The sequence below is a fragment of the Aspergillus pseudotamarii genome (assembly GCF_009193445.1).
Source record: "Aspergillus pseudotamarii strain CBS 117625 unplaced genomic scaffold BDV38scaffold_6, whole genome shotgun sequence".
NCBI lineage: Eukaryota > Fungi > Ascomycota > Eurotiomycetes > Eurotiales > Aspergillaceae > Aspergillus > Aspergillus pseudotamarii.
In genome coordinates, this window is record NW_022475020.1 from 540,129 (window position 1) to 566,721 (window position 26,593).

General features: G+C 47.2%; 6 protein-coding genes across 6 annotated transcripts; 3 read left to right on the top strand and 3 right to left on the bottom strand.

Moving 5' to 3' along the window:
• Window positions 1-156: 156 nt before the first annotated feature.
• BDV38DRAFT_175192 (PGAP3/PER1 family protein) lies at window positions 157-1,547 on the bottom strand. Its single transcript, XM_032051996.1, has 4 exons — window positions 1,397-1,547; window positions 1,304-1,346; window positions 463-1,240; window positions 157-396 (listed from the first exon to the last, which is right to left on the bottom strand). Exons 1-4 carry the CDS (start codon window positions 1,520-1,522, stop codon window positions 342-344), a joined length of 1,002 nt encoding a protein of 333 aa, XP_031918014.1. The 5' UTR covers window positions 1,523-1,547; the 3' UTR covers window positions 157-341.
• A 592-nt stretch (window positions 1,548-2,139) lies between these two features.
• On the top strand, window positions 2,140-4,137 carry rmtA (protein-arginine omega-N methyltransferase HMT1). The gene is made up of 7 exons (XM_032053491.1): window positions 2,140-2,445; window positions 2,501-2,514; window positions 2,572-2,591; window positions 2,658-2,767; window positions 2,826-3,157; window positions 3,221-3,692; window positions 3,745-4,137. Exons 1-7 carry the CDS (start codon window positions 2,342-2,344, stop codon window positions 3,749-3,751), a joined length of 1,059 nt encoding a protein of 352 aa, XP_031918015.1. The 5' UTR covers window positions 2,140-2,341; the 3' UTR covers window positions 3,752-4,137.
• Window positions 4,138-4,455: 318 nt separating this feature from the next.
• On the top strand, window positions 4,456-5,726 carry BDV38DRAFT_236688 (putative peroxisomal dehydratase). Its single transcript, XM_032053492.1, has 5 exons — window positions 4,456-4,654; window positions 4,713-4,761; window positions 4,830-5,147; window positions 5,203-5,296; window positions 5,365-5,726. Exons 1-5 carry the CDS (start codon window positions 4,535-4,537, stop codon window positions 5,705-5,707), a joined length of 924 nt encoding a protein of 307 aa, XP_031918016.1. The 5' UTR covers window positions 4,456-4,534; the 3' UTR covers window positions 5,708-5,726.
• A 471-nt stretch (window positions 5,727-6,197) lies between these two features.
• BDV38DRAFT_268218 (proteasome regulatory particle base subunit RPT5) lies at window positions 6,198-10,357 on the top strand (the record flags this gene model as incomplete). Its single annotated transcript, XM_032056733.1, has 10 exons — window positions 6,198-6,229; window positions 6,452-6,655; window positions 7,202-7,304; window positions 7,357-7,456; window positions 7,516-8,004; window positions 8,066-8,137; window positions 8,211-8,297; window positions 8,767-9,064; window positions 9,222-9,637; window positions 9,699-10,357. The coding sequence occupies 10 exons, from the start codon at window positions 6,198-6,200 to the stop codon at window positions 10,355-10,357; spliced, it is 2,460 nt and encodes an 819-aa protein (XP_031918017.1).
• Window positions 10,358-12,872: 2,515 nt separating this feature from the next.
• Window positions 12,873-15,631, bottom strand: BDV38DRAFT_175360 (uncharacterized protein). The gene is made up of 2 exons (XM_032051997.1): window positions 15,106-15,631; window positions 12,873-15,004 (listed from the first exon to the last, which is right to left on the bottom strand). Exons 1-2 carry the CDS (start codon window positions 15,516-15,518, stop codon window positions 13,084-13,086), a joined length of 2,334 nt encoding a protein of 777 aa, XP_031918018.1. The 5' UTR covers window positions 15,519-15,631; the 3' UTR covers window positions 12,873-13,083.
• Window positions 15,632-19,478: 3,847 nt separating this feature from the next.
• schA (serine/threonine protein kinase SCH9) lies at window positions 19,479-22,240 on the bottom strand (the record flags this gene model as incomplete). The annotated part of the gene is made up of 2 exons (XM_032056734.1): window positions 19,479-20,901; window positions 20,970-22,240. 2 exons carry the CDS (start codon window positions 22,238-22,240, stop codon window positions 19,479-19,481), a joined length of 2,694 nt encoding a protein of 897 aa, XP_031918019.1.
• Between the last annotated feature and the right edge of the window lie 4,353 nt (window positions 22,241-26,593).

Genomic DNA, 26,593 nt, shown 5'->3' on the forward strand with positions numbered 1-26,593 from the left:
AAAAGCAGCAGGGCCCGTGACACGAGATAAATGTGAGACAACCCAAGCTTTGGGTACAGCCCCCCCCGAGCGGTGAGCGGGAACATGCGCAGTTGTTACCGTTCGACACCCAACTTAGGAAGACAGGGGAAATGCCCTAAATCCAATCCAGGCGTTGGGTAATAAAAAATACAAATAGTTTAAATACATGGTTTTAATGGCTAGAATATATGAACTTCTTAGATCTTCTCACCAGCATCTGACACTCATAGATTATCGGTCACCTGGACCTACTATACAGCAACTGACGTACATTTCTCAGGCCAGGAGAATTCACCTATAGCCGAGATATCTCTATTTGTTCAGGCTTTGTATCGTTTGCCCCGCACATCCTCTTCGATGTCCTTTTCTAGGTACCTATCGGTCACAGTCGAATTAGCATGACGGTTGGTAAGAAGGGGTTCCAATGAGGCGCGGACTTACATATACCACAGCGCCGTTGGAATGACAGTTCCTAGATGCCAAAGGCTATGGGCATCAATGAGCGCATGCCATGGAGGGAAGTCCAGTAGTTCCAGACTCATGGCCAACATGATCCAAACCACACAGATGGCCGGCAAGAGAGTCCACGTTTTCTCAGTACTTCGGTACCTGAAAATGCTGAATGCTACCCACAACAAGTTCTGGGTCATCCCGACCACGATATTCGCTATCATATTATAGGTGTAATCCCAGGACCAGAAGCTGAGATAGGAAACATGCAAGGTATAGAGGAAGATACACACCACGGTCCAGAGCCGACGCAATGTCGGTTTCGTTCGCGGCTCCTCCTTGTCTAATCGGAATATCCTGATAATCGCCAGGTATAATCCATACAGGACATTTGCGCCCGCTCCGAAATAGTCCAGCTTCTCTGTCAAAGAAAAGTCTCTGGCGTGGAAGATACTACTGAAGGTCCAGCATGCCAGGCCGCAATATCCAAAAGCAAGATAGTAAGTCCGTAGAGAAGTATGCCATGTCGACATGGTTTCGCGGATTCGAGATAAGCCGTGCCAGTGCGCATAGAAGTTGAGGAGGGAGAAAAGAACCGAAAACGGCTCCTGCATACCCATGATCCTGCGGAAAGGCCATTTTCCATGGAATTGGACTACTGGGTTGAGCATCGGAGGGTCACGAGCGACTCGACGATCCGTTACAACATGTTGGCAAGTATAGTCGCATTCGGCGGGACAGGTCCACCACATTAAGCGGAGGTGGAAAGCTAGAGAGGACGAATTAGTTTATGGGAGATTACCTCAGTAGTTTACAGGGAGTTCAAACGTACGGATCACGGAATTCCCATCTTGACAGTTCTCAGTTCGACAGATCTATCTGTTGATTAGCCGGTCAATCCGAAGCTCTTGGAGGTGCTGTATACCTTAACACATTCTTTAAAATCGGGAAGATGGTCGCCCAAGGAGGCAGTCGACTTCCCAATGAAAGTAGCAAGGACCAGAAAGCATGCGTAGAAGAAAACCTTCCTTCGGGTTGAGCTCCAATACATTGTGCTCTGTGTACCTGAATTACCGCCGACGGAGACGTGCTAACGTCAGGGGAGAGTAAGCACTTCCGCGCAAGTGGCAGTGCGCGTGCCAACAGTGGAAGGCGGAGTTAAGCAGCGGCAATACAAACATCTTGGCATTAAAAGAGCATACAGGGTACAACTCCAGCTGAAAGCTTTAAAGCTCTGCGTCTTACTCCGTAAGAGTCGTCCAATTCGAAACGCCCCACTTTCTGACTTTCCTACTAGTAGTAGTATTATACACACACTGAAATATCTTTGCACCCGAGTTCTTGAGTTTCTCGTAGTAAGGTTGTAGAATATCAATTTCTCCCTTATCGTACTCAGAGTGGAGTCCTCGACTAAAATGTCACTTTATCTAATTATCAGTTCTTCTAACCGTCAGCCAGTTTCGTACTCAATAGAGAAAATATACATATCCCCCAGCAAAGGAGCAATAAATGCAGTCCAGCCCCGATCAGGTATCTTGAGGTTCTAAGTCTACACGTGACTAACTGATTCCGGGATAGCGTTGTCTACGTTGGGCTAGCCTGAATTGGAGATTAGCGTTTTGTGGTGTTTGGTAGCCCCGGTCGGAGGAGATTTTCCAATGAGGGTCAGGAAGAGAAAAAAAGAAAGGGAAAAAAAAAGTTGGAGGGATCTATCTCGGAGGCGCTTATTTTTCCACCCTGCCTAAACTAGTTCTTCCTTCTTATCTCTTTTTATCTATAATTCTAGATTTTTTTTTTACCCTTTTGTTTGCTTGTTTCTTTTCTTTCTCACCTTCCCCCCTCTTTGTTAGAAAGATTCAATATTTTGAATATGAACGGATCGGAGCAGGCACAATCCGCAGAGGCTGCCGGCATGACCAGCAGTGCGGATCGCATGGTGGGCATGGATCATGCTGAAGTGCGTTATTTCACAAGGTATGGGTTGAAAACCTTGCTCCATATTCATTTGCATTGCTAATAGGAGAAACAGCTACGATCATCATGGTAATTACAATCGATAACTCAGTTGATATATACTGGCTAATCCTGAACCCCACTTAGGCATTCATGAGGAGATGCTTGTAAGTACCCTACTATTTGTTCAGCTTTCAATTTCAGCCAACTAATACCTGTGTGCTCGATTGTAGAAAGACGATGTCCGCACCAGATCGTACCGCGATTCTATCTACCAAAACCGTCATATCTTCAAGGACAAGGTTGTTCTCGATGTCGGTTGTGGCACCGGTATCCTCAGCATGTATGTGGTTAGAGCTAGGAGGGAATCTGTTCTATATACTGATAGCATGGCTCTACAGGTTTGCTGCTAAGGCTGGTGCTAAGCACGTAATCGGTGTGGATATGTCCTCTATCATTGAGAAGGCCAAGCAGATTGTCGCTTGCAACGGCCTGTCGGACAGAATCACTCTTCTCCAAGGAAAGATGGAAGAGGTTGTCCTCCCTTACCCCAAGGTTGATATCATCATCTCCGAGTGGATGGGTTACTTCCTCCTTTATGAGAGCATGCTGGACACTGTTCTCTACGCCCGCGACCGCTATCTCGTTCCCGGTGGCAAGATCTTCCCCGACAAGGCTACCATGTACTTGGCTGCTATCGAAGATGGCGAGTACAAGGACGACAAGATCGGATGTAAGAGCCCTTGCGTTCTTTCTCAATTATGCTTATTTTTCGAAAATACTGACTGAGACGCAGTCTGGGATAATGTGTACGGGTTTGACTACTCCCCCATGAAGGAGATTGCCCTCACGGAGCCTCTCGTGGACACCGTTGAGCTGAAGGCCCTCGTCACCGACCCTTGCCCCATCATTACCCTTGATCTCTACACCGTCACCCCGGCCGACCTCGCTTTCAAGGTCCCCTTCACTCTTGCTGCCAAGCGCAGCGACTTCATTCACGCTGTGATCGCTTGGTTCGACATCGAGTTTGGTGCCTGCCACAAGCCCATCACCTTCTCCACCGGCCCTCACGCCAAGTACACTCACTGGAAGCAGACCGTCTTCTACCTCCGTGATGTTTTGACCGTCGAAGAGGAAGAAGTCGTTTCGGGAGTGTTGGAGAACAAGCCCAATGACAAGAACAAGCGTGATCTTGACATCAATATCTCCTACAAGTTCGAGACCACCGATAACCTTCGTTACTCGGAGGGTAGCTGCTCCTATAGAATGTAAGGGTCTTCACTGCCGAACCTGTCGGCGACTGAATGCTAATTATCATAGGTGCTAAATATATTGGATCTGGTGAATCGCGGCACGTTCGGTTATTTCAATGTTCTCTTCTGAGTAAACAATGTTATGTCGGTAAATGCATGAGGGTTCAATTGTGGGAAGCATAGCATCAGTGGAAGTTCAATTGTCTGGACATTTGGGTCATTGACATGGCCTGATTCGGCTCTTTTTCTCTTTTCTTATTCATCCGGCGTTGTGTTTTGGCAGGTAGGGGAACGGCATCATTGTTCGGCGCGATACGGAGAGATGATTTGCACAAGAGACGATTATGAAGCTCCTCGAATTACCCAAGTAGATACCCCGAGTCGACGCTCAGTCCCAACTCCCTCCGACGTTCTCCTTCTTGAGTTATTTAGCTTCAAATCATCATGTTCTACACCTAAACTTACGTCCTTGCTACGTTCAATTAGATAATTTTATATTGGTTGCAGCCAATAATTACTCAACGGCCAGGGGAGTCCAGTTGATTTTGGGCTCGCCGACTGGATTTAATAACCTGAGGCACACCCTCGGTCTGTAATCAGAAACATTTCCCCATTTAATTCGTGCCTCGGCTTCCCCGCACCGGATTAGTCCTCCCTTAGCCTACGACGGTACGACAGCGGTAAGTATATATTCTCCGCAAGTGAAGACTATAGTCTATGAGTCCTCCCTTGTTGAGAATTGGAAAAATCCAATAGTATACTAATTCAAACTTCCCTTCGTAGCGGGAAATCTACGTGTCCAAACAAAATCAATCCTGAAGCTTTCCTCAACGCGACCACCGTTATCATTGTCCCCCATGTCGGCCCCCGGAGTTGGTTTTGAATATCCTCCTCAGGAGGTCTCCTGGCTTAAGCGTGATGCTTTGTTGTTTGCCAACAGCATCGGTGCTAAGGCTGACGAGCTTCACTTCCTTTATGTAAGCTACAATTAACCATAACCTTTCAGTCGGCAACTTCGCTAACTATTGAACCCAGGAACTTCATCCTAACTTCGCCGTTTTCCCGACGTATTCTTTAATCCTTCGTATGGCTACCCAGCCCTCGAAGCTGTTTACATGCATGCATGCTGACTGTGGCGGCTGTTCCGTGTAGCTTTTAAACACACTGATCAAGAAACTATTGATTTCTATGCACGTACGCAAGCAACTCCCATCCCCGGCGTCCCGAAATTCGACTCTCGCCGTGCTGTAGATGGCCAGCGCAAGATCACCATTTTAAAACCTTTACCTCCCACGAGCGCGGGCAAGAAGTTTCAGTTGCGTAATAAGGTCATTGGAGTCTACGATAAAGGCAAAGCTGGCTCAGTCGTTGAGACGGAGCAGTCCATCGTGGACGAGAACGGGGAGGTGTATACCAAGACGGTGAGCAGCGGTTTCATGGTAGGACAGGGCAATTGGGGTGGGCCTAAGGGTAAGCATGTGTTGCATATTGATGCTTTGTCACTCTGCTGACTGCATTCTCATAGGGCCGAGCGCCGTCAATTATCCCCCTCCTCAAGGCAAAAAGCCAGATGCAGTTCACGTTGTTCAGACGACAGCTGAAACTGCTCTTCTCTATCGGTGAGATAGTTTCCACCTAGATAAATATCCTTCGAAGTGCATCTCCATGCTAATAGTAGTCTCACTAGTCTCAATGGCGACTATAACCCTCTTCATGCTACACCTGAGCCCGGTCAGAAGATGGGATTTGGGGGTGTTATTATCCACGGTCTCTTCAGCTGGAACACTGCCGCTCACGGAATTCTGAGAGAGCTTGGAGGCAGTGACCCAAAGAATTTGAGAGAATTCCAGGCACGCTTTGCTTCGCCAGTGCTTCCAGGCGACAAGCTTACCACTGAGATCTGGAGAACAGGAAACATTGAAGATGGGTTCGAGGAAGTCAGATTCGTAACCTCAAATAACAGAGGCAAGGTTGTGCTGAGCAATGGCCGTTGTCTGTTGAAGGTTACGGGATCGAAGAGCAAGCTGTGACGCGTTGGGTGGGACGGCCTTGCTACTCCATGACTTCTATACTTAGTTTATAGTATTTGAGTGAACCATTTTCATTCTTTTTATTTTTTGCTGGGAAAGTTATTGCCAATATCCTATATTGCTATTTATTCCCTGACGCCTTTGTAACCGAGGCTTCTTCTCAACCAATGAAAAGATCCTAAAATGCGTTTTAGTGTGTAAAAAAGCACAGTCCCGGGTTCCGGTAGGCTTTCTCTGTTTTGAGTAAATTAAATTAGTCAAAGAAATTGGAGCCCAATGAATTAATTCGTGTTGTTATTGGGGTCTGTACATGGTTGTTGACTGACACGTGACAGTGGAGATGAGGTTGTGGCGAGAAACTGGGGTTGGCTGATGCTAAACTTAACCTCCTCGACGTCCCTTCGTGAGTGCCATTGATAAAACGTAGTATTGAAAATGAGTAGGATCTTATCTCTCAAAACTCTGGGGCACTCTGCGTTAGCTGGGTAAAATGCTCTCCGTGGCACAGGATTGTTTGAGTATGTATGCTAATAGATCAACAGTGCATACCCGCCTTGCATTCCAAACCTTAAACAATTTGTGGGTGACGCATAGATATGTTGTTATAGAGAAAAAAAAGATAAAAAAAAAAAGAACGAAAGAAACTGACTAATGTGTTCAGGCTGGGGGTTCTCTAAGTCTCTCAAAAGGTCTCAGACCCTCAATTCCGCTCTGCCGCGGTCATGTCCTCTCTCCCACAACGAGAAGGCCGGAGTCAACTCTGGCGAAGCCATCTGGCACAGAACCGGAGGACCCATCGCCTGCAGGGCCATCTCCTGTGAAGCCATCGCGTACGGCCGCTAAGGCAGAGAGACCAACACCCCGCGATTTCGTATACCCATTCACTTCTGCAGGATATAGAAATCAGCCTATTGAGATGAGGACCTCGCACAAGACCACTTCTAAATTGTAAGTAATGAAAGATTACCCCCAGTATTCCTGTTTTGGTGAGGCTGACACCAGTTAATGCTCAATGTAGTGGACGATTTTGGCTTCGGTATGTATCAACACGTCTAGAGGACGAACCAAGAATACTTACCTGACTGTCTCCGATATTAGGGACAATTGCCAGTGTTCGAAGTGTGTCCATCCAGATACAAGACAACGAAGCGTGGACACTTACTCCGTATGTCTCTAGTCCCGGGCTGAGAAACCATTATAAATTGACAGTCCTTATTCTTCGCTTAGATACCGCCGGATGTGAACCCCGAGAAAATCAGCTACGAGGGGGGAATCGCCAAAGTAGAGTGTATGCCTCCCACTCTCTTTTTCCGGAGTAACAGAACTAACCGTATGGAAGGGTCTGATGGCCACCAGGGTGTCTACCCAGTTCGTTGGCTAAGCAATCTTGCGCCGTTGAAACATCGTGTTGTTAGCAAGTCACGCCCAAGTGGGAGGACGAGGTAAACATGTCTTTTTGATAAAAAGCTGCGTTGTATTGACACTCTTGTGTAGAAAATTTATCACTCACAATCCCGAAAGTACCTCTTACCCAACAGTCTTATATGAAAATGTCATGTCTAGTGACGAGGGCTTACGTGAATGGCTTCACCAAATTGTACGTTCTGCCTACTCCCTCTGCTTTCGACCCCTATCTAACTGCTGTAAAGTACCTCCATGGCTTCTGCTTCGTCAAGGGTATCCCCGTTGACCCGGAGTCAACCAAAACCCTCCTGGAGAGGATTGCTTTCATCAGACATACTCACTATGGTAAAACCTTCCATGCGATACAAAATAAGCTCTCTAGTCTTTGTGCTGATTACGCAAAGGTGGCTTTTGGGATTTTACGGCCGATTTGACGTTCAAGGACACTGCATATACCACGGAGTTCCTCGGTGCACATACAGATAATACGTACTTCACTGACCCGGCACGGCTTCAATTGTTCCATCTGTTGTCACATACCGATGGTGACGGAGGCGCGAGCTTGCTTGTCGATGGTTTTCAGGCTGCAAAAGTTATGCGAGCAGAGAATCCACAAAACTATCAAGTGCTAGCAGAAACACCACAGCCGTTCCATACAAGTGGCAATGAGGATACCTGCATCCAGCCGGCAGAACAAATGCCTATTTTCAAGATCCACCCGCAGTTCAATTACCTGTACCAAATCCGCTGGAACAACTATGACCGAGCGGCCAAGAAAGACTGGACCTTAGGAGAGCAGAATAGATGGTACAACGCAGCCCGGCACTTTAACGACATCATCACACGTGAGAATATGCAGATATGGACGCAACTAGAGCCAGGAACAGCACTTAGTAAGTATTGGCTTGAACACGATCTTTCCGAGGAAGAATAGGATTTGACGGATTGTCTTAGTTTTCGACAACTGGAGGATGCTTCATGGTCGCTCCGAATTCACCGGAAAGCGAAGGATGTGTGGCGGATACAGTAAGTAGCACCAACCTCACAGATATCCATACAGTGCAACGATTCCGCGTGAGAACACGCTAACTCCGCTCAGTCAACAGCGATGACTTCGTTTCGCGTTATCGTCTCTTAAGATTCGGCAGAGAGAAGATCCTAAACAACATAGGCAACTTTACGGGACGTATGGACAACCCTAACTTCTTCCTGTAAGGCATCAGTATATAGGAGTTCTTCGGCAACCTTTTAAGTTCTGCCGGGAGTTGTGCATAGGGAGTGGGTAGTTGTACATATTCTGCTGTATATAGGGGATGCCTACCTGAAGGCAAAGCATATGCCTTGGCTTAAGCGAAGAAGAAAAGGATAGAGGATTTGCATAATTCAAAAGGTACCCTCGTTCGGAGAACTATATACAAATGTAACCTGAGGCATCAACTGGCAGGGCATTTGTCATTGTATCACGTGATAGGCACCCAGCAGCTGACGTTGTTTGGTCCGGAGCTCAACAGCTCTCACTCTCTTCCCGCAAGACCCATCCCATAACGCATCACCGCCGTCCCCTCTCTCATTCCCTCCTAGAATACCTGTCTATCCCTCATCTTGCTCTTGTCCCCATAATTAATACTCACCTGTCACCATGTCGACCTTGGAAGATCTCGACGACCTTGACCGTGAAGAGAGAGAGAAGAAGCCCCAAGATGGCGACGGCAACGGCAGGAAGCCCTCCGGAGACGGAGACGCTGACATGAAAGACGCTGAGAAGAAGGATGACGAAGAGGACCTCTTGGACGATGAGATTCTACAATCGAGCACAGCCGACATCGTCAAGCGACGGCGGATGCTGGAGAACGAAATGCGTATAATGAAGAGTGAATATCAACGGTTGACGCACGAACAGAGTACGATGAGGGAAAAGGTTAAAGATAATCAAGAGAAGATTGAAAATAACAGGTATGGGGTTCTGAGATATGCTGGGTCTCCCGTTCCCTTCTTTCGAAGCTGGCTGGGTCGCATTACCTATAGTGGCGAGGTGGTAGGGTTTGGGCTGTCGCAGCATATGTCATCTTGTTATTGTATGTCGGGACATTTCTATTAACGCCTTCCCTAGACAACTACCATACCTTGTTGGAAATGTGGTTGAATTGCTGGATTTGGACGTCGAGGCTGAAGCCGCCGAAGAGGGCGCCAACATCGACCTCGATGCTACTCGAGTCGGCAAGTCTGCTGTCATCAAAACCTCGACCCGTCAAACCATTTATCTCCCCCTCATTGGTCTGGTAGATCATGAGAAGCTTAAGCCCGGTGATCTCATTGGCGTAAACAAGGATTCATATCTCGTCCTGGATACATTACCCGCTGAATATGATAACCGAGTGAAGGCCATGGAAGTCGACGAGAAGCCAACAGAAAAGTACACAGATATCGGAGGTCTGGACAAGCAGATTGAAGAAATCGTCGAAGCTATAGTATGGCCGATGAAGGAGGCCGAACGGTTCAAGAAGCTCGGTATCAAGGCACCGAAAGGTAAATGACCCTCTTACCTTGCAGCTCAACCACAGAATTTACCAACACTCATATTTCCTAGGTGCTCTGATGTACGGTCCCCCGGGTACCGGAAAGACCCTCCTCGCCCGAGCCTGTGCCGCAGAGACAAACGCTACCTTCCTCAAACTCGCTGGTCCCCAACTGGTGCAGATGTTCATCGGTGATGGAGCCAAACTCGTCCGCGACTGCTTCGCCCTCGCCAAGGAGAAGGCGCCCTCGATCATCTTCATCGACGAACTCGATGCAGTCGGCACAAAACGTTTTGACTCCGAAAAGTCCGGTGACCGTGAAGTGCAACGAACCATGCTGGAACTCCTCAACCAGCTGGACGGGTTCGCCTCCGACGACCGCATCAAGGTCCTCGCCGCCACGAACCGTGTCGACGTCCTGGACCCCGCTCTCCTCCGTTCTGGCCGTCTGGACCGCAAGATCGAGTTCCCCCTCCCTAACGAGGAAGCCCGCGCCAACATCCTGCAGATCCACTCCCGTAAGATGGCCGTAGAAGACAGCGTCAACTGGGCTGAACTGGCCCGCAGCACGGACGAGTTTGGCGGTGCCCAACTCAAGGCCGTCTGCGTCGAGGCCGGTATGATCGCTCTCCGGAAGGGAATGAGCAAGGTCGGACACGAAAATTACGTGGATGCTATCGCAGAAGTACAAGCCAAGAAGAAGGATACCAACATGGGCATCTACGTCTAATGTACTGCTATGTTAGACTTAAGAATTTTTTACTTCACTTCACGATCGTATCATCTCTTTAGCTTCTATCTGTCTCTCCCGGCCTTTCTCATATGCCGTGTATCTACGTATCGGTTCCTAACGAAAGTCAATTTCGAAATATTTAGCATGTCATGTCCTGGTTTGGTCGGTTAATGGCCTAGATAAATAAACATAATTACATTTGGGTTTGTTAGCCATTCATCCACATCATTCTATAACCAGAGTAACCCTTGGAGATATCTCCTTGTTTTGCCACTGAAGGCAGATTGGTAGTAAATAATAGTATAGATCATCTTCCAGAATTCGGTTGACATATTTTTAGGCATTAATAGAAGAGATGCGGATATAAGTCGCTAGCTCTCCATCGTACCATATTGAAGCTAATTTATGTTTATTTCATATAAAACGAAAACCCTAGCTATGTAGTTCAGTGAAATTGGTATCCAAACGTTGGCTTCGTATCCTTCCACTGTGCAATGAGTAAATGACTACGATTTGAACTGTTAATCCGAGTCCTAGCCCGAGTACGCATCACGCCGTATTTGTGCAGACCTTGAAGGGGGAGACTACAAGACGTTTGGAATACTGAGTCCATTGAGTGATCTTGCAGCGCTTTCAATTTCCGCTCTGGTACTCTAATCGATGATACTGTGCAGATAACTCCAGGACCCATAAGCCGTTCTTGACAATCTGTTAGGATCTTGAGCATCTTCGTCAAGGTATCGATTCGTGCGCTGTTGATGCCATCTAAATATATATATATATATATATATGAGAATCAATTCCTATGGGTTTGGACTCTCGGTGTCTCTCACCTATGATTCTTTTCGGAATGGGCGTGTATCAAATGTACCAGACATAGGTGATAAAAATCCAGTTTGTGGCATCTGCACAAAACGAGCTAGGACGGAAGCCCTTAACTTGTTTACCCATGACTCTGGAATACAGCCTAAGAGCTTCACGGCAGTCAAAGTAGTCGACAACGACGGCTATCTGGGTTAACAGTGGTAGGTCGACTTCGCGAGGGACCGATTTGGTACGGCAATGCATCAGATTAAGAACCACCTCAAATGCCTGCCTCTAGGTCTGTGTCGGGAATGTTCAACTCGACTATTCCCTTTTGTTTGAGCTCCTCCCCTTCAGCCCATGGCGAGTTTAACCTCCCTTTGAAGTATTTCGATGCGAGAGTAAGATGTTTTGAGGAAGCTTTCGACTCGGGTCGCCTTTGGCTCAGTCTTTGGGTCTGACAACGCTGTCGTTTTTAGGGTCACGATGAGAATATTGTCATAGTCGGGATCGATTACTTTGTAGTCGTGTGAGGGTTGGTATGCTTCCAGATATATTCATGACTGTAAAGTCTTTTTCTAATTCGTTGTATTGAGGTTGTCAGTTCTATAAACTGTGGAATCAGTGTCTGAATCGTTGACGAATCATGATGCGTATTACTGGTCCAACGAACTGTGAGGATTAGTATATCCAAAGATATTTTAGTTTCTAGGAGCAAAAAGTCGAACCATCTTAATAACAGGAAACAGACTTAACAGGATATATTTACGTCTCTCTTTTTTTTCCCCCAAACACAGTTGGTTTCCTCCAGACCACTCAATTAGGTCAATGGAGGATCTTTAAATACTAATATTGCCGCCTTCACCGTGGTACAGTTACCTCTTATAAACAGTAGCTTTTGCGTTTGACCGAGTTACTCTTGTTTATAGTCACAAAGACGCTGACACAACTATAGCAATAGACAGATAGCATTTTAGACTATTAGTGTTCTACTTCTCTCAGCTATAAGGATATTCTTGGCCAGATAGATTAGTCACCTAGAGAGAGGGTGTTTAATTGCCTTGATTTATACCAGGATCTTATTCTCTTACTGGCCTCGGGCAGACCTAAATTAGTTAGAAATTCAGCCCAGCTCTAATAGGGTAACGGTACCGGAATTGAGGGGTGCCAACAATAAAGATTGTCAGCTTATCTACGACCACCAAACTAGAATAAAGAATAGGAGAGCACCAGGAAAACTCTAGGGAGTTATTATATCTAGAAGAGTATTTCAGTCGAGAATCTTAAAGAAGACAACCTAGTCACATATTAATCGTAATAACACTAAGCATTATAGTAGACCTACAGTAGTGACCTAGTCCATGTACATAGAAACATACATACATACATACAGATGGCGATGTACAGCTCCTTATCGAGTAACAAGATCAGGACAAAGAAGAAAAACGAAAGAATACAAGGTATAGTCAAAAGATATAACCGAGCACCACCCAATTAGATACCCGTGTCCCAGATTATTTCCGTCCTTATCCGGTAGATGCGCCTTATATGAAAGAGATAGAAAAGAAGAAAAAAAGGAAAAAGAAAAACATGTAAAGAAAAATATGTGCAGTATGACGGAGATTCTCACGTCTGGGTGTATGTGCTCATATTAGCAATAGAAGGAATCGTTGCACTCTGGGTGAACGCAAGTCAAGTTCAAGAGGGAAGAAAAGTGAGACCTTTCCAAGGTATTCGAAATATCAAAAAGAAAATTTCCTCCGTTGTTCATCCATAACGCCATCTCCGCGCAATTTTATTGCATGAGCCCTGCATGCTCATTTTTTGGAAAGAGAGAAAGATTGAAAGACATGTTTGGGGCGTAAGACTAGTGGTGTAATCGTGAAATCGCTTCAATGGAGCGCGAATCGTTAACCCGGCTAAAACAGCTGTTTGACGTCGATGAGCTTGGTATTCCCCGGGCATTCCCGCTCCATGTGGAACCACCAATCTCGGCCGTTTTTATGGCTATAATTCCAGGAACCGGTGCAGGTGTCCTTGTCCCACGGAAGTGCCGTCGGCGACGAGAGGCTTATGGGTGTCGAAGGTGTCATGGGAGTGTTGGGGCTCGAGCCAAATGTCGAGCTCCTGGTGATGCCTCCGAAGCCAAAGCGGCTGGCAGTCGTCGATGCAGGAGATGGAGGCTCCTCAGGGAGTGGGCTGGTGTTGCCCTTATTTCCGAAGCAGTGTACCCCGACTCCTGCGGCGTATGTTAAGGACTGGTTCGAGGCCAGTACGTGCTTCCAGCCAACCAAGCCGCCATCAGCTTCTTGTCCCTGTACATCAGGGCGCAGGATGAACCGTGGAATGGACACATCTCGCCCCTTCCTCCGGCTGCCCACTCGGCCCATGTAAGCGGGCATCCTAAAGTCACACACGGTAACAGGTCCGTCGTGATTCTCAGGTAACTTATCATGTCTCGACCGCTCCGGTGAACCCCATTCCACAGAGTCGTCCATCTCCATCTCCAAATCGTCGTCCGACATGTCTTCCAAGGCATTGTCTGGCACATAATCGTCAGAATGATCAGTGACGAGTACCCTCATTCCAGTTTCCATATCCTTCGCAGCCATATCAATGAACGTCTGAGCTCGTATCCGAGCCGAGGTGAGGTTATTTCCCGCCGGTAAGGCCATTGGTCGTATGCTAACAGAGCCATGGGAACTGCGAGGGAGACTATACCTATCGGGCTGAAGAAGAGCCTGCCCTTTGGGAATGGGCCGGCACACAGCCTGCAGAACACCAGGCGGCTCTATATCGGATGGTGCACGGAGCGCCTCAAGCTGAGGAAACCCGTCCGAAAGGATGCTTTGGGCGAGATGAGAATTGGGTGTGTTGATATGTCTCGGGGGTTTCACAAATGGCGCATAATCAAGCCTAGTCAGGGCAGTGTTGGGATTGGGACAAGCAACATCCCAATGAAGGTATTTGAGAGTAGATGAGGCGAACAACGGCTGGAAGATAATCCCATCGCTATTTAACGTGGGGCATTTGTCATTCTGAACGATTTTAAACCGTTCTAACTGCGGCAAGGATGTTAAGATCTTCGAGATCACGAGTAAGGATTCAATATTTTGTTCAACGAGGGCCAATGACTTGAGTGAATGAGATTCAGTGCGCGACGTGTACTGCGATAGGCCTGTATCAGTAACGCCGGGCAGGTTCTCCAGGCGCAACGATTCTAATGGCGGCAAGCATAGCAAAGTGCTATCCCCGAAGGCTTCTGCGTCGAAATTTGCAATGCACAGGTTTCGTAGCGATGGTAGGAGGCTGAACATGCGCAGAAAGATGCTCGGCTCAAGGGCATTACTCTCGCTAATTCCGTATAGCATCAGGGTTTCCAGGTTTGTCCACGAGGCGTGATAGTCCAAGAACTCGAACATTTGCGAGGGTCCCAGACTTCCAGGACAGGAGGTGCCGCGAGGCGATTCTTCTGAAACATCAACTGCCTCACCCAAAAGCCATGTATGTTCCTTCAGCTTTCGTCGTGTAGATAATGCGTGGGTCAGCCGATCGAATTGGTGGTTATACGGAATACTCAAGCCCAACAACCGTTCCAGGTTGGGGCAGACCATAACGACAGACGCTACCAAATCTCTGTACTCCTGCCATTGGGTGCTCTGTTTCCCTTGTGTGAACAATAGATCCATTTGGGGGACACGAAGTTCCAGGACAAGGTTGGCCAGCAATTTTCTTTCCCGGAGAGTGCGTCGAAGGAGTTTTAACCGGCTTCCTCGTTTCATCCGATATTTCTTCAGTTGGGCTGGGGAATCGTTGCCAATGATATGGATACGATTGTAACTAATGCATCGTGTCATTTGGTCAGCGTTTGATATCTAGTTTGAGTACTACCGCTGATCTAAAAAAAAAAAAAAAAAAAGGGAAAAAAAAAATTCACTCACAGCTTTGGTCTAACCACCTTTTCCCATGTCCGGCAAGTCAGAGACAGTGCGTGCAAGTCGCGCTGGTAGCATGTCAAGCATCCCTGCTGATTTGAACTAGTATGCAACGATTCTAGTTGGTTTAAGACATTATCGAGCACGTCCAGCGGCAGACGTTTAAACTTTGATTCCAAGATTTTATCCAAAGACGCAGCAGAATCGCACAGATGATATGAAGGGCTAGGCGAGATTGGGGAGTACACTGTCGGGGCTGTCGACACACTATAGTTGGATTTAAAGGAGGAAATTGATGACGTGCGAGATGAGACCGGCTGCACCGTCACTGTATAAGGATCTTTGTAACCATGATTCTGATGAGGAATTGGCGAATAGGGCATAGCAGCGCTGTCGGGTCTACTGGCAATGATACTCATTATGAACGTGTATGTTGCATTGGATAGGTATCAAAACCAGGTCAACAAAAATCTAGTAGTAGATGAGAGAAAGCCCGTGAGACAAGAGGACCGTGTGACAAGGGAAAGGGGGCAAAGAAGCGGCCGAGTGGGGAACGAATGGGCCACCGGAAAGCTCGCTGTTCGTTTAGGATGTATGGCGGCGATACAGATCGATCCAGTGTTAAGATCCTTTTGGTAGCGAGCGATGCAAAGCAATGCGTCGTATAGAAGGGGAAAAATCAACCAAACGAAGGAACAAGGAGAAAAAGAAAGAGAACCACTATTTTCAGAAAGAAGACAGGATACAAACGAGGGAGCAACGCGCAATATGATTGAAGAAATACGGACAGAGCGTATCATTGACTAGTCCAATCAGTTCGTCAGGAAAGTCGTTCAGGATGGGGCGCATCAACGGGAAACTTAGCCTTTGGAGCACATACCACAGACACGCCACTTCTCCCTTTAGTTTAGAGTGGCAGGAACTAGGAGAACATGGCACGGCAGTCGGGGGCCGATCGTCCCCACAAGGGGAATGAGGATCGTGTGTTCCCGACTAGCCATGCCTGTAACTCGTGCTAAGAAATGACCGCGAGGCTGCGGAGGAAAGCGGAGAAACTCGTGTCATCCAGGACCAACGACAAGAGGGGCAACGAACGGACTAAAAGAATCCTAGGGCGTGGATTGTCCCCCAGGGAAACTGCAGGAGAGCCAAAAGGGGAGGAAGGCCGTGGGCTAAGGTGTTCGGGGTGGAGAGTTTAGTTCCCTCGACGAAGAGGATTGGCAAAGTCAAACCCAAAGGAGTAATGATGAGACTCCCTCCCTTCACATTTGTTTAGGGGGTTAACATATATTGGGGTGGCTGCTAATTCTGATCGGTTAGCCCGTTCGCGTAGAATACGAAAGAAGTTATTTTCATTGAATCAATCCATGGAAGGCTGTCTTACGATCCGACATGGGCATCCATGGTTATCGGGCGATTGATGACGACGTTCCGATCGCCCTGAAGGGGAGCGCGAGAGAGATGGAGATGCATCATTCATTCTCTCCGTTAGTATGCGTGAAATGGGGCACGTCCCCCTAAACTGTGTCTGGTATAGCGCGGTGGTGGTCCGTCAGGGTTAGCGTCAGGAACAGTGGGCACTAAGCCCTTTTCGGGGCGGTTCGCAGCGCTCGGTTTTACAATAGGTTTAGTGTGGACACAGGACACAGTCGTAGTGTAAGCTCCTTAGTAAAACCCATCAATCAATCAGTCATGCCAACACCAACCCCCTTTCTCGTCTCCTACATTATTACTTAAGTCATTATACCTGAAGCGACCCAAGGAATAGAGGAAGGACGATTGTCACCATGCCTCGTAAAGAGAATCAAAAGTTTGCCTCCTTCTACTCTGTATGTACATACCTACCCCTGACGGAGACTACAACCAGCAACCCTAGGCATCAACGCATCTACCGAATGGGTCCATCTCCAACCATCGGTTCGCCGTTGAAAGTAATCTCTGAGATTGGCTGATCCTACATTACTCCGGGTCCGTAGTCTCCATTGGGGGCCTCGAGTCATACTGTTATGGCCCATAAATTTCCCTCGTACATACTACGTAGTATCAATCTCAAACCGCTATAAATATCGACTGGAGTTGTTTTACGGGACGGAGTGTTGTGCCCACTTTCCACCTATCACGCTGAAACTCCCATGTTATACATAGATAGAGATGTAATTGGAATGGACAATGGCCACTCCGGATACAATATCATGCTGTGTGGATAAAATCAATTCATCCGAACCCCCACGAGGCACAAATCGCACTTACTAACACCCACCCACCGTCATCATCACATCTTACCCTACTGCCGACTATGCCCGATACTAACCTGCCCTAAAGATTCTACACCTACTGAAAACAGTAATACTGATAATTAGATCGGCCTGCCTCAAGAGCAAGTGGGGCAGCAGCACAGCAGCAGTCTTCTCCGTGTAGTCAGTCCGTCCGATAACAATTCCACACGTAAAACAGCGAAAGGTGAACACTCGTTTCACCTAAAAAAGAGTAGAAAGATAAAAGGAAAAGTTTCGTACGTACTCCGTACTCCGTACGTACACAGTAGGAGTGGATTCCATCCCTGAGTCGAGCAGAGTGGGTCAAGAACAAAAAAAAAAAAAAAAAAAAGGCACGATGCCGAATCTGCAGGTAGTGTTTTACCCCGTTATCGGTTTAGGGGCAACGCAGGGTCATCACATCAACCACATTTTGAGCCGGATCTCCGCGTCGACACCGCTTCTTCGAAATTCAAAGTTCACAGTAGAATTACACCATGCACATCATTTACAGTGTATCCATAGTTGACCGTTGGACAGACCCTGATCCACTTCTGCAGGTGCAAAGAGAACAACAATGTGCTGCGGTTCAGTAGGTGAGTTGGACGGCAGATCCTCCTATCAATCGTACCCTTATCAGTCCTCAATTGAATTGTTTTTGACATGGATCCTGATTTATGAAACCTACACGGGAAAACTCCGATGAGCAGAGATATCTGCAGGGGTGGTTGGCATAGAACTCGTGACACGGGTGCAGTCTTAAATCCACCACCTTCATCCAAAAATAGGATACGAATAGTCCAAAACACCACCAGGGATAAAAAAAAAAGAAAGAAAAGAAGAACTTACTAGCGGAGCAAAAAACCACAAGCGAAACCCCATCTATGACCTCATCTTGGTTGATAATATTGTAATAGTGTTTGACTATGCCCTTTAGGCTACCCAATCAGGGCTTCCCCCTCCCTACATCCACATGACTAGTAAATGAGTACCAGAACTGCAAGTGATAGTGTATAACTGAACAATGACGATCTCTGGCGGTATGTCCTCTGGATAACCTTTCAGCCTTACCCTTGGCAGTCTTCTTATCTTTTCCATCATTCTTCGATGCAGTAAAATTACTTTCCATATGCGTACGAGGATTGTAGTGGGTACAGTATTCACCAAGGCTACGTAGTCACTCTAGAATCGCCTTCGAGAAGCTTAAATGGTGCGTACGTCATGTACGAGTTGCGCTTCCCGGTCATAGACGATGGGCTTCTTATCTGTCTGTCACTTCCACACGGAATAGACCCTAGTAGAACATGAAGTATGCCATCAATGATGTATATCATATGTACGTGGCGATGCCCAGAAGGTTCTTTGAACCAAGAAAGGCAGGGCAGAGATTTATAGGCAGGACCAGTCTAAACATCCTAGTGCGCTAGAAACAGCTCATCTCAAAGGCCCTACTCGATTTCCCAGAACACAGAACGCGTATACTAGATCGGATCAAGGCATTAAACTTCATAATTCATTTATCTAGGCATCTCCGCCCAATGCAACAACTCCACCGAAGTACCTCCCTGCGCCATGCTGCCTGCAAAACGCCGCTACATCCACCCCCCAAGAACATATCTCCTGGGCGTCTGGTACCAGATATGTATTCCCCATAGACCGGACCAAAATGCGTTTGGTAAGGCCATGCCAACCGTACCAAAAGGGCGCCAAGTCGGCCATCAATAGAAAAGAAAACGATAACGGTCGGATATTCGCAGGGTGAAGAAAGACAACGAAATAGATGGTATAAGCCCAAGACCCCGAAGCAGAAAGGAAAAACAAACGGGTTACGAGATCTCAATCAAGAACAATATCCTGTCCCATCTACCCGGATGGTGGAGAACGGAAAACACCAGACTGGGATGGTAGTCAGAAGTAAAACCAGACCTTCTTTCCTCACATCCGTAAATATAGAAGTACCAACAGCTAGGTCGCGAATCACTTGCAGCATGCAGATAAAAAGCAAACCAAGTTTTGGCCTGTTCCAAAAAAAAAAAAATAAAAAAATAAAAATAAAGCCATGTACATGTCATATAAATATATGCAGGAAATTTCACAACTCCAATATCATGCAACGCAAAATAATCACATATCGAAATTGTCATCAACATTGAAGATTCCAGGCTCTCCGCCTTCGTGAGTCTTGTGAACACCAGTCATACGGTGATCGTCAAAGCCCCCAGGGCGGTGAGGACGCTGCCACGTATCAGGGTCCTCGTCCATATGGTCTGTGGGTTCATGCTTTAAATGATGGTCAATTGAGCTCTCGTTAACGAAAGTGAAGCCTTTGAAGTTAGCTTGCAACCCCGGGGACAGCGGGGTCGATGCTGGCATGTAACTATTTGCTACTGCCGCTGCACGGTCGTTCAACGTGGCGTTGGCATTCGTGAACTCGGGATCGAAGTTGGACGTATCTGTATCGGATTTGAGTTTCGGTTTGAACGGTGGGATGACCTGTTTCTTGGACAAAGCCTCCCAGTCCACATCATGGAAAAATGGGTGTTCCTTGAGCTCTTTGGCATCTGCTTTGGCACCCAATCTATGCTTCGGATTGCGGTTGAGCAAGCCTTTCACGAAATTTCTTCCTTCGGTGCTTAACGCGTCTCGTGGGAACCTAACTTTGCCGAAAGCGATATTCTTATACATTTGCTGGGTATCTTCGGCGTAGAAAGGACTCCAGCCGCAACACATCTCAAAGACGAGCACACCCAGAGACCAGAAGTCAACCATCTTGGTGTACCCTTGCTCGTCGAGTAGGACTTCCGGTGCTAGGTACTCGGTTGTACCGCAAAATGTGTTTGTGGTGTCATTCTGGGCGAGGTTGGCTTTAGATAATCCAAAGTCACAGAGTGCGATGTGGCCGTTAGCGTCAAGAAGGATGTTCTCCGGTTTCAGATCGCGGTAAACGATGTCGTGCTCATGGAGATGCTGAAGAGCCAAGATAAGCTCTGCAATGTAGAACTTGGCACGGGCCTCCTGGAACCGCCCTTCCTTTTGAAGATGCCAGAAGAGTTCACCCCCTGACATGTAGTCCGTAACGAGGTAGAGATCGGTCGGGGTCTGAAAAGAGAATTTGAGACCGACAATGAATGGAGAGGCAGCCATAGCGGTCCGAACCAGAATATTCCGCTCTCCCAAAGTGTGTGCAACTTCCTTCTTCTGGATGATCACCTTCTTCGACAGAACCTTCATGGCATAGATCCGGCGTGTGTCTTTCTTCTTGACCTGATAGACCTGGCCGAAGGTGCCTTTGCCAATAAGCTTGAGAACCTGGAAATCATTCGGCCCCACCTGTTTCTTCTCCGTATGTTCAAAACGCATTTCCATGTAAATTTCGCCAGATACTGCAGAGTCACCGGCGCCGCGAGCAGACAAGGGGAACCATCCTTCTAGCCGGCTGTTGTCTTCCTTGAGGTTAACGCACAGTCTCACGTGACCTAAAAATGCCTCTTGGTTTTTGCGGTCATATACTGAGACATCAATTTCGGACTGATCGCCAAAGACATCGCTGAAGATATAACATTAGTGAGGTGGTCTAAAATGACGGAGAGGGCGAGCGGAATAGTAAAAGCTTACAAGGTGGCTTCGTGGTTCCAATGCGGGTCGGTCACGGGTGCCCGTCCCCTAAGATCAGGACCATCGAGGGAGCTATTGTTGCTACTTTGCCGGCTCTTCATTGGGATGGCCATCGGCCGCCCAGCGTCGCGATCAGACTGCTCCTGCTCCTTCTGGCGTCGTTCAATAGACTCTTCTTCTTCGTCCTGAGCGCTCTTGGAGATCCACTCGTTCCATTCGAACACGCAAACAACATAAGGATCAAATCCTGGCTTGAGCCCGCGGCCTTCTGAAATTTTCACATATAAGTTACCCTTGATCGCGGCAACTGGCGGGCCGGACGGTTGGGGAGTTTCGGCTGGAGATGGAAACGCTTCCTCAAGCTTTCCGGCGATTTCATCAGTTGATTTGTCCATCTCATCGGCCTGCTGTGTTGGCTCTGTCGATTCAGGCAACGATGTAGCCGGTGGCTTATCGGTCTGGGACCCTTCGTTGGACATTGCACGTGGGGTAAGCGGTGGGGTATTCTTTAAACGTGCAAGATCAGACACATTCCCAGTTAGCTTCGCAAGGTTCTCAGAAGACAAAGAAACGTGTGGCTTCTCATGCTCGAGGAGGGGGACTTCCGATAAACACATAGGGTCAGAGGTATGAGGGAGAGAGGGATTTGAGAAGTGGGTGGCAAGGACTGGGTCGTCAGAGACACTGGAGACTGGATGAGACGTATGACGGCGAGCTGCAGGCTCAGGAGAAACGCTTGCAGGTGGAGACAGAATGCTCTTCAGCGCATTGAAAATAGAACCCATCCCTTTCTCTGGGGCTGACGACCCTAGCTCAGCCGTCTCCGACTCTTTCTGAAGCAGGGAAGATGCAGAGCAGTAAGGGGGGGTAGGTAAATTCGTGGGAGGTAAAGACTCTGGTGTAATTTCCTTTGCTTCGACTTTTGTAGACTTCATCCCCGATGCCTCGTCACGCTCCATCATGACAAAAGACCCCGAAGACGAGGAATTATGACCAATGCTTCGGTCATCCCGTGTCCCTGTGATGTACGCGCTCGACTGAACCAGGTGCGCGGAGGCAGCAGTCTCAGAAGGAGAGAACTGTGATTTGGTGGGGTAAAGCAAACCATGGGGAGCACCAACCTGGAAGAAATTGTGCATAATGGAAGGCTGGCGCTTATCCGAGAACTCGGGCTGTGGAGTAGCCATCCCGGACGGACTCGGACTGTTTGAACCGATCTGATCTTGATTATCGTCGTCCTGTAGACCATTGCTGACAGAGCGGTTAGCCATGGATGAGAGCCGCAAGTGTGCATTGAATCGCTTGAGAAAACACAGAAATAATGACATGGTGGTGGTAATATGCCATGGGAGGTTCTAATCAAAAAGGCAACATGATCGTAATCTGGCATGGAGTTGAGTCACAACACCGGGCCAGTTGCGAAAAGAAAGCTAAAGCTGCACTAAGCTGCAGGCCTCTTCCAGAAGGCAACGCTAAGGCTGACATGAATGTGCAAATGTCTTCCACCCAATGCGACACAATCTATGAACAGCAAAGCACAAAAGTAAATGCCTCATGCGGTAGTGGTGCTAGGACTGAGGGCTTTCAGGTAGACAAGGCTTTTTTTTTTCTTTCTTTTTCTTTCTGCCACCTGACCCAAGACAACAAGACAAAAAGACCACGAGTTTCTTTATTTCAACGATCTTGCAAAGGTGCACATTCTAGACCAGCGGTGGGGTTGAGCGAGACTCGCATTACTCACTTCTGGGTTTTCAACAAGCCAGCATCTCCACGTAACTCAGATCCGTTTTGAGTAGTAGCCATGGTTTATGTTCCATTCGACACCGAAGAAATCCTCCGCTTTGCACACGTCGATGATAAGAAGACAGCGCAATAGGTCACGTCGAGACTGTAAGTAGCGGATGGTGCGGGTGACCGGTCAATGTGCCGAAGTTGAGGAAAGAAAGGTTAAAAAAAAAAAAAAAAAAAAAGGAACTGTTCACACCGGCGGACAAATGTCGAGCTAAGGAAGTTTGCGGATAGATGGATCCGACCGGGATCGGATCGTACCAAGCGCAGGTGGAGGGATGGAGGGGTTGAGGCGGGATAACCGTCGACTATGGTTGTGGGTTAGAAAATATTCGGCCGGTGCATCGGAGAGCGTGTATGAAGACGGGAGGAGAAAATGATAGAGAGGAAAAGAAGCCAAAGAAGTGTGATTCACAGGGGCAAAAGGAAGAAAACGGAAGCGATGAGTGGCAGTATTACTCAGAAACCAAGGATCGGGGCAATCTGAAAAAAAAAAAAAGAAAAAAAAAAAAAAAAAAAAAAAAAAAAAAAAAAAAAAAAAAAAAGCCAATGCAGTGATGTCTGTACCTTTAGGTTAAGGGTAAATGGGAGGGATCTCACACTTCCAATGTGTGGATGAGCGAACCTTGGGTTTAGTGTCAAACTCTGGGCCCATTCAATTTGGGCGAACGACGGCGTACTGCGGGATTTCCCCAGAAAGAACAACAGGGAAGAGGCCGAGAAAGTGATAATAATGATAATATTGAAAAAAATAGAAATAACGAATCAATGACAATTGGAAGAGCTGAATGGATGACAGCCCTATTGACTTGTACCCATAGGATAATATCGAAAAATAAAAGGGTGGCGTTTTAAGGCCGAAAGCTGAGTATCCAAGGCATAAGCTGCCGCTGATGCCGCTGAGTACTAGATGGCGGACAGTGAAGAGTGCGGTACTTAGCACTAAGTTAGGCAGCCTACCAGCACTAAGGTACCTGCTAAGCAACCAACGCGGGCCTCACTAATCAGAAGAAGTAATCAGAATCTTGTCGTGAGGGGGAGGGGAAACCACAAGAGAATTTGACGGGGAATCAGATATAGTATAAATAATGGAAATAAATTGAATAAGGGAAATCAAATTAAAATAAGATCACTAAATGAAGAAACCAAATTTTCTCCTTTTTCTCCTTTTCTTTTTCTTTTTCTTTTATTTTTTCTTTCTTGAATATTTCTTTCGAGTAATACTAGATAATTTTTTTTTTTTTTTAGGAAAAAAGGTGAAGCTCACCGTTGATTCTGACCGTGAAACGCTTCGGTCTACTATTGGCTCAAAGTCCACATACTCTGTCTGGTCCCTTGGGCCTTAGGTAAGGTCAAAAATGGGAGGGGAAATAATAGTTTCGAATCAAAAAGAATTAAAAAAGAATTAATGCGAAAAGGGAAAAAGAGAAGCCTTACTCAGAGTACACCGAGTGGAGATGAATGGTGGTGCTGGACAAATAGAGAAGGATGTTATGGAACCACGGCGTGTGTTAAAGTCATCTCGGAACCACATTTCTCTGCGAACAAATTCTTGAGGATGGAGATGGCAATGCCCTCAGGTCCGATGGTAATCTATGACTCTTAAATGACAACGAATCCATTTCTGGACCGCAAGAAAGCAGCTGAAGATAAAACGAAAGGGGTCTAAGGTATGATAGTTGAAGGGGGAATGATGACAGCAAGAGAAGGTCGGATGATGAGCAGACTAGGGGGGGAGCAGTAACCGCATGTCGGGTGCTGCCATCTTTTGCCTCTTCAACCATGATTCGTGATCCGCCGTTCGCTTTGGCAAAACCGGGAAAATCTTCGACAACCTGAGGTTGAAAGTCTGCACCGCGCGAACTATACCCAATGGGGCAGTTAGCCAGTCGGTGACAACATTCGAATGTTTGGTTCGCACTTTAATGTCCTTTGGAAGGTTGTCCCTTTTTTCTTTTGCTTTTCTTACTCCATCTTTTTTATTTATTTTTCTATTAATTTTGATTAATTGAAATCACTAAAGAAAAAAAAAAATTTGAAATTAGAATTTCACCTGTACCAACAGGTACCGCCCAAATTTCTAATATTCTAGAAAAAAGTAAAAGAAAAACCTTGCTTCTTAATTCTATCTCCTTTTGTAGTATGTGTTGCATCCCTATAGTACGGGTATCAATGGACGAAATACCAGAGATAAGCTGATCGTTTCAAATATTTGCGTCTTATCTCCAAGACGGAGTACTCTGCTCCTCCTCACGCTAAACCCTCAATATCCCTCATAGATGCATGAATCAGTCCCAAAGATGTGAACTCGATCTCCGCCACCTCCTCCTTTTCCCCCATTCCTAACTGTCGGTCTACCCAGTTGGTAAGGTGGGGTTATACCCGGGCCCTCCAACCGGAAATGTCACTTGTCGCCATGTCGATGGTCGATCATTGATGGTTTATCGCGGTTAATGGATTGACTATCAATCACTCAAAATGACTCGGTGTTTAGGAATAACTGGCCATCCAGAGTGGCAAACAATCTCTCGTTTCAGATGTCAATGCATCTTTGGGTCCCCGATGCCGTCGAGTCCACTTTGCCGGATTTCCTCATTGCCTGCCTTATTCCGCACTATGCAGTTCCTGTGTATCTCGCCTTGAGTCCCCCCCCCCCCTTACTGCTTATGTTCAGATTCGACCTTGCTTGACTCATCTCTCGACTTGCTTCTAGAAGGGTCCGGCAACTGGGCGACATGGGCTGAAACAATGTGCAGCCTTGTTGGCGGTAGTGCTGCTTTACAACGAATCGCTTACGCATCCAGCCGCATCTCTATGTTGTACTACAAGGAAACAAACATATTGTCACTTGAATGATTCACCAGCTCCTTGTTTTCTTCCTGTCAGGAGGTATGGTTGGAGTAATGTAGTAGGGTAAGATTAGCCCTAACAGCCATAAGGCATACACCGCCCTTCGTATTATACGTGTAGGAGTAATTCTTGGAAGCCCAACGGACTGGCCGAAACGCCATTTCTACTTATTTACCTATTTTTGGTCTTGGTTGCTCCCCTATCAGGTTATAGCTGCTGCTCAGCATTGCCGTAAACTGTTCAGAGTTACACCAGGCCACTGCGGATGTACGCTTCAAGCGCCAGAGTCGAAATGCCGGTTAGACGGTAAGATCAGCCGGCCACCATTCTCCTGCCACATTCATGGTGGCTTAAGCAGGAGGCGCATCTCGAAAACTTGTCTTCGACACTCCGGAGATATTTTCGTGGTGGGCACTGATGATCTAATAATAAAAATAAAAATTATATTCCGCTGCCAAACGCCGACTTCCTCTACTGTAATTAATAAAAATAATGCAACGATGTTGCTCCCCTCCCCTACCGTTAGAGTTACGGCTATCTACCAGGAGTTATTTGGAAAAGATCTCCACGAATTGTGCCTGGCTCACGAAGAACCAGCTCTCCCTTCACCCGCAATGACCCGTCAATCAAATCTCATATATTCCCCGGTCGGCCAAGGGAGGATCGTGCATCTGAGGCTACTTGGACGCAGTCAGTAGGCCGGTCACCTGCAAGCTGCAGCGTGGTGTCAGCGATCTACAGCATGCAGCATTCTTTGTCACCAGAAGAGCTCCGAGGGCTTCCATAGGTCCACCACATTGACATTCTCCAGCCTCTTGAAATGGAGGACTGGTGGTGGGTGGAAACTTTACTCGGAAAGCAGCAGCTTTAGTCGGGTTACCATTGCACGATGCGGATTCCCCACCATCGAGTTGCATTTGATGATGAGAAAATGCGGAGCACTCCTACCATCCGGGGCACACCGGTGGTGAGGAGGGGTTCCAGAA

Bases quoted from the DNA above. Each gene is read 5' to 3' on its own strand.
- BDV38DRAFT_175360 (XM_032051997.1), bottom strand. From the start codon at position 15,518: ATGAGTATCATTGCCAGTAGACCCGACAGCGCTGCTATGCCCTATTCG. The intron at 15,005-15,105 runs GTGAGTGAATTT...ACGATGCATTAG, and splicing joins AAGGTGGTTAGACCAAAGCT to TTACAATCGTATCCATATCA.
- BDV38DRAFT_175192 (XM_032051996.1), bottom strand. From the start codon at position 1,522: ATGTATTGGAGCTCAACCCGAAGGAAGGTTTTCTTCTACGCATGCTTT. The intron at 1,347-1,396 runs GTATACAGCACC...ATCAACAGATAG, and splicing joins ATTTTAAAGAATGTGTTAAG to ATCTGTCGAACTGAGAACTG. The intron at 1,241-1,303 runs GTACGTTTGAAC...CGTCCTCTCTAG, and splicing joins AGATGGGAATTCCGTGATCC to CTTTCCACCTCCGCTTAATG.
- rmtA (XM_032053491.1), top strand. From the start codon at position 2,342: ATGAACGGATCGGAGCAGGCACAATCCGCAGAGGCTGCCGGCATGACC. The intron at 2,592-2,657 runs GTAAGTACCCTA...GCTCGATTGTAG, and splicing joins GCATTCATGAGGAGATGCTT to AAAGACGATGTCCGCACCAG. The intron at 2,768-2,825 runs GTATGTGGTTAG...ATGGCTCTACAG, and splicing joins GGCACCGGTATCCTCAGCAT to GTTTGCTGCTAAGGCTGGTG.
- BDV38DRAFT_236688 (XM_032053492.1), top strand. From the start codon at position 4,535: ATGTCGGCCCCCGGAGTTGGTTTTGAATATCCTCCTCAGGAGGTCTCC. The intron at 4,762-4,829 runs GTATGGCTACCC...TGTTCCGTGTAG, and splicing joins GACGTATTCTTTAATCCTTC to CTTTTAAACACACTGATCAA. The intron at 5,297-5,364 runs GTGAGATAGTTT...TAGTCTCACTAG, and splicing joins GAAACTGCTCTTCTCTATCG to TCTCAATGGCGACTATAACC.